The 6,000-nt window shown below is 48.4% G+C and overlaps 1 protein-coding gene across 2 annotated transcripts in view; it reads left to right on the top strand.

Annotated features, from left to right (window-relative positions):
- Positions 1-2,748: 2,748 nt before the first annotated feature.
- Positions 2,749-6,000, top strand: part of FRMPD4 (FERM and PDZ domain containing 4) — a 292,864-nt gene continuing 289,612 nt past the window's right edge. For both annotated transcript variants that reach the window (XM_030950574.1, XM_030950563.1), the window contains exon 1: positions 2,749-2,900. In XM_030950574.1, coding sequence (XP_030806434.1) covers positions 2,860-2,900 — 41 coding nt within the window. In that variant the 5' untranslated portion in view covers positions 2,749-2,859. The remainder of the gene's footprint in view (positions 2,901-6,000) is intronic.

Raw genomic sequence — 6,000 nt, 5'->3', positions numbered from 1 at the left:
AAGAGAACAACGCCCACCACTTCGCTTCTTTGGGTAGGCAAATTTTAATCTTTTACTATGAGACTGACAGTTTTGTATCCAGTTGCTATGACAGCAGAAGCCAAAGAACCATGAACCAAAGTTCACTGTCACACCCCAGCCTCCTTCCCCATGTTTGATTCTCACATTGCACAGCTCCAAAAGGTTATCAGCACTTAGCACAGTAGGAAGGACACTTGCTCAGGTTCTCTTTTCATGTCTCACATCTGGGAGTAAGGCTCCTGTGATACTGCTATTAATGGATCTCCAGCACATTGGCTGGTCCAGGAGTATCTCCACAGGCATTCTGGAAGATTTGCAATGCTGCAATAGCTTCTGCCTAGGAAAACAAAAATATAAAAGTAACTACAAACACAGCAATATGGCATGTATCTATTTGGAAAGCCAAAGAAAGAAGAGATAATTTCAGCTTCATTTCAAATTTTAATGACTTTCATAAAGGCCTACCATTTTGGGTACACACCCTGTGTTTACAATACTGATGTTTATAAAACAACAATCTTTTTTATCTATTAGTCATTGTTTTGCTAGGCAAACTCTTTCTTGTCATAAGACTGTTCATTACCTTTAACATTCCTGCACCTGCTCTCAATTTTCATAAATGTCCTTTTTGAATAAGCTGAGTATGGCATTTCTGATCTGATCTTATGCTTTCTGCTTTTCTACATATCTCTACTGGAAATACTTCAGCCAGGATATCCTAGGATCACATTTGCCTTTCCACTGAAAGACCCTGAAATCACAAAATTCCAGTGACCCCTTAGAATTTCTTCATTTTTCTGGCACTCACCACTATGCTCTAAGGCACCTTTATGTGAGAAGCCTTGGAGCATGAAGTGCTCAAGATAAGAACCTTGTTTGATATGGAACATATGTGCTTAATCTTATATATGGTGTATCATTTCATCAGCTTCAGTTAGCTTTGTAGGATCTTGGCCTATCTCCTCAGTCTATAAATAAATAATGACAGATTTATAAATAAATCAGTTTCTAACCAGCTGAAACTGTGTTATCTTTGTAGCTTTTACCAATCAATAGAGCAGCATGAATGACAGGCACAGGTTCTGCAGTTTTAAAAAAATCTGGTATAACAATAAATAAAGTACACGTAAGTACCACATAAATATTATGATGCACTAGCATAAAATATGTCTTATGGTGCTTCAGAATATGCCCAAGCCGTTTACATCTATACTAGGCCAGCAAGTGCTTTTTAGCTGGCAGTTCAATGTTCTCCCAATATAAATAGATGATCAATCATTCTTTGTTGCTATTGTTTTAAAGAATAGTTTGAAACCCGATTCACACTGTGTTAGTACGGCCTGTTCTTTTTGTTCTCTTATCAGTACAAGTTTTAGTATTAAAAAAGTGCATCGTTTTCATTTGGCTGCAGGAGTGTATGTGCTGAGCTCTACTGTTTCCTAAGTAAGTTCTTGGTTGGTGGGAGGGTGCAGGTGCAAGCCTGCAGAAGAGACTGAAACTCTGTGAAGGCACAAAGTAAAGCACATACCAATCCATTCAGAGAACAAACACACAAATGAAAACACTTAAGGGGAGAGAATCCACTCCCATACTGAGAATTATTGTATTACAGTGCAGAGTTTGTGTGGAGATGAATTTGAATTTCACCTGCCTTCCTGTTCTGCTCACTCAGAGGAAACTTATGGAGACCTGAACTCCAGTGCCTCATTTAATGCCTGATGCAGGACATAAGTATAAGGCAATGCATCTGTTCTTGTTCTTGTGTCAGGAGCCCTAGATTTATCATTTTTCCACAAGATGTGGTATGAAGAATTCTTGACTTTAATTATGTTGCCATAAACCAGCCTTGTCATGTTCCTGCCACAACGAGGACGCCGTCCGTTCAGGTCTCTTTCCTGGCATGCAGAGAGGGATCACAGGATAGAGCCGGCAGCCAGCGGTGGATTTCAGCCCGGAGCCTGTCCTCGGTCCCCACTGCTGAGCACTCAGTGCGAGGGCTGAAAGCCAAAAGGCCCTTCCTCACCCTCGGGGACTGCATGGAGCAGTGTGATCGTCGAAGCAAAGACGGCTTTCTGCTTTCCGAAGTTTTTGTTTTTGCAAGGCCCAGGGTGCCGCTCCCGGGCTGGGGAGGTGTCGCCTCCTACTTACCAGGGCTCCCCTTCCCCTCTCGCTCAGCGTTGCGCTCCCTGCCCCGGGGATCCGCAGCCGTGCCCCTCACACCCCGACTCCTCGCCCTCCTTCCCCGGCACCGCGGCTCCGGGCGGCCCTGTGGGGAGCCCCGGGCTCGGCCCGGCGGCCGCAGCGCCGCCTCGGGCTGGAGCGGCGATCGGCGCTCGCCCGGGCTGGAGCGGGCCCTGCGCTCGTCCAGCGCAGCGGACACACGGCCGGCCGGAGGGACAGACACCCCGATACACCCTGCGCCCTCCTCAGCACCCCGCCGCCTCCCTCCTCCGGGCACTGCGGAGGGGCGGCGGAGCGCTGCCGCCTCCCCCTCCGGCTGGCGGAGCACAGGCTGCGGGCAGCGCTCCCGCCGGGCAGCCCCGCGCCCGCTCGGCTCCGGACTCACCCCGGGAGAGCGCACGGCAGGCGGGGAGCGGGGCGGGGGGAGCGGGGGCAGGGCTGCGCGCAGATGAGCGCCGGTCCTGCGAGATGCTGCACGCCCAGCTCCCCGCCGGAGGGGGGTAGCAGCCGCTGTCTCCGCCGGCTCCTGCTTTTTTGCAAGGGCTGTTGCTGCCGCTGGACGCAACCTTCTCCCGACATGGAGCTGCTGCCGCCGCCGCCGCCGCTGCTGCTGCTGGAGTGAGTGAGTGTGACGGGCAGAGCTAGCCGGCCGCATGGATGGATGTGTTTAGCTTTGTGAAGATTGGGAAGCTCTCCAGGTAGGTGTTTGCCGCTACCGCCGCTGCTCCGCGAACCGCGGGCGTCCCGCGGCTGCGGGCGCTGCCCGTGCCCTGCGGGGGCAGGGAGGGATGGGGGCTGGAGGGGGCTGCCCGGCGTGGGGAGCGCCCGCGCCGCTCCCAACTTCTCTGGCAGCGGGGCTCGGTGTGTCGGGGTGGGGCGGTGGGGGCTCGCTGTCCGTGGTATCTGCCCGGGCCGTGCCGATGTCCCTGCGCGGGATGGGTCATGCCCCTCTCCCGTGTGAAGGGACAATGAACTGCGGCCGCAGTTGGGCGAGAGCGGTGCCCTCCTTGAGACCCCGGCCAGAATGGGCGGCCAGAGTGCTTCTGGAAATGCAAAAGCGGCGACAGCAGCCGGAGCCGGGCGCGGTGGCGGTGGCTGAGGGGTGTGTTGGTGCTCGGGGGTGGTGGCCGCGGTGCGGGTGTCGGTCATCTGCGGGAGCGGGGGCGAAGTTCCGAGGAGCGAGCAGCGCCTGGCCGGGCCGCGCCGCCGGGAAGGGTCTCGCCCTGCGCCTCCGCTCCGCGGTACCGCGGGCGCACCGGCTCCCCCGGGAGCCGTATTTTTGGAGAAGTGGTGAAATCGTCGCCACTCGCATCGTTTGTGAGCGCTGCCCCTCCGCCGCTTCACACGGCGATGGGTGCAGGGGCGCGAGTGGATTTGGAGTCTCTTATCCCTTGCTTGTAAGGCTCCTACACCTCGTTGTTTAAATGTGTGGTTGATTTGTATTATTTTTCTCTATTTCTTTGTTTTCCGAATAAACCTTCTCTTGAATGGCCTCAGAGTTGTGGTCTCAGCCTTTGGGCTGTTGCGTTCGCAGCCGGTTGCCAGGCCTGGAACTGCATAGATAGATCAAGAGGCACAGCAGCCCCTGTTACAATGTTCCCACCGTAGTTAAGCGTAACTGGAGGTAGCCCTTCGCAGTTACACCGGGGACTGTGCTTTATCTCAAAGATGCAGTATGAAAGTACTTGACTCACATTTCTTTTTCAGGGTTCTGGTGTGGATAATCTTCCTAAAGGATTTAGCTTTGATCACTGTAACTAGGAGTGTTTCAAATTCTTATGATTCACTGGTTCCTACACCATAGTTACCATATCCTTTTCTGTTTATGAGGCACGTATGAGGCAGAAATTGGATGGTGTACAAAAGGGAGAAAGGCCTTGGTAAGGAAATAAAAAAGGTGGCTGCTCCAGTGACAGTCAGGTAGGGAGCTTGTCAAAATGACAGATGGTCTGTAAAGAACAAATATTGCATGGCTAGAAGTTACAGCGTGCCACAGGTGCAGGCACTGCCTTTATCCACCAAAATTCCCACCATTGCACCTGGCTGTGATTACAGCTCTGCTTGTGGCATTCCAGCACAGAACAGATGCTGTCATTCAAGCACATCATTGTCTCATCCTGCTCACAGCAATTTTACACCATGTGACAGTGACAATACAAGCAGCCCCCTCGGCTTGCCTTGGGTGGTGTTACTGGCGGATACGGCTAGAGCTGCAGCAGCAGGAACTACAGCAGAAACTTTGAGGAGAGGGAAAATATGCTCACATAGATAAGGAATAGGTCATGTAGTATGGTATTTATTTCCAGGTAACTGAATTGTGTGACCTTCTCCATTTTTTTTGGAAACGATGTTTTAGAAAAATTCCCAGGTCTTCACATCACACTTGATCTAGAATCAAAGGCAGAGAAAGGGATGTGTCATTCAAAAATTTTATTATGTCAGGTGCATGGCAGGTTTTAGATACATATATTGTAAGCTTGGGTCTTGGTGTGTGCAAAATCTGTAGCTTTCTGCATACTTGAAGACAGAGCTAAGATTTGCATTTAAGTAGACAGATCATAGAAATTCTTCAGAAGAACCTGAAGGTTCCTTTTGAAATGAAATTGCAAGTTTTAAAGCTTGTATCGGCCTCTGCTTCGTTTAAGGATGTGAAATACTTACAGACTGTGTTTATCTTGTAGATTGCAGTACATGATTTCTGTACTGAGCTACACTTTTTATTTCTAATTTTCTGGTTGTTAAAAGACATAATAGTTTACACAGGACTTGACTTTACTTGCTGTTACCTAGGTTACAGCCAGGTATCTATTCCAGCTTTATGAGAGCTTCATGAGGAAGACAGGTTCCCGTGTAAACCCCAGTTTTAGTCCCTTTGTGCATTTGGGTTGGAAAACTAGTTTGCCAAAAAATACTGGTGGTTTGCTGCTGGAAGGAAGGCCTTTCTGAAGAAAATATTGAACTGAGAGGGTGATCTTACAGGCAGATTACCTACAGAAAGTTGTTTTGAACATGGTTGGTGCTGAACTTCTTTTAAATTTTATTTTGTTGTGCATTCAGATCTCCTCACTTTAAGTTGCATGTCCTTTACTACAGTTTTAGTCTGCAGCCTTGATCTTGCAGGCAGTGGCACACTTAAGCTCTGTTATACATGACTACTGGAAGGGATGCTTCCTAAAGTCATGATTTGATTTTAATGGGTCTGGTAAGAATTTAAATCTTGTCTTGATGAATTAACATATAAAACTTTTTATCTGGAATAAACTTAAGATGAGGCTTAAAGTCCTAGAAGGTGGCTACTGGATATAAAATTTTACATAGCATATATAATTTTTTATATTTTGATTATCTATGTGGGTTTTTTATGTGATACCTTTGTGTTTAGGGTCTTTTAGAGACTCTGCTTCTACAACGGCTTCAACAATTGTCCATACTTGCTGGTAAGTGGAAAATATGGGCATAATCTGGAAAAGGATTATGTGCAGAAATGAGAGAGAGTGCCAAACTGGTTTTATGACAAATGTGATCTCTGGTAATCTTGTCCTTTCCTTGACTTTGTAGGTCTGTCACACTGTGTACTATGCATAAACATACAGATGCTTCATGATGGAGTTTCTGTTGAAAGTTTGGAGATACCCATCAGACACTGAAACAAAAAATACCATGCAAAAATAGTGATCACACTGACATAGCCTCTCCCTCATTCCATTTTGGAAATTCACCAATCTGGTAATGGTCTGGAGTAAATGTTTTGGTATAAATCTTATGGTGTCATTCTCTGGAGGAAAAAACCACAAACAA

The sequence above is a fragment of the Camarhynchus parvulus genome, chromosome 1 (genome assembly GCF_901933205.1).
Source record: "Camarhynchus parvulus chromosome 1, STF_HiC, whole genome shotgun sequence".
Classification (NCBI taxonomy): domain Eukaryota; kingdom Metazoa; phylum Chordata; class Aves; order Passeriformes; family Thraupidae; genus Camarhynchus; species Camarhynchus parvulus.
The sequence above is the reverse complement of the archived record's forward strand: the minus strand, read 5'-3'. Positions and strand labels throughout refer to the sequence as shown.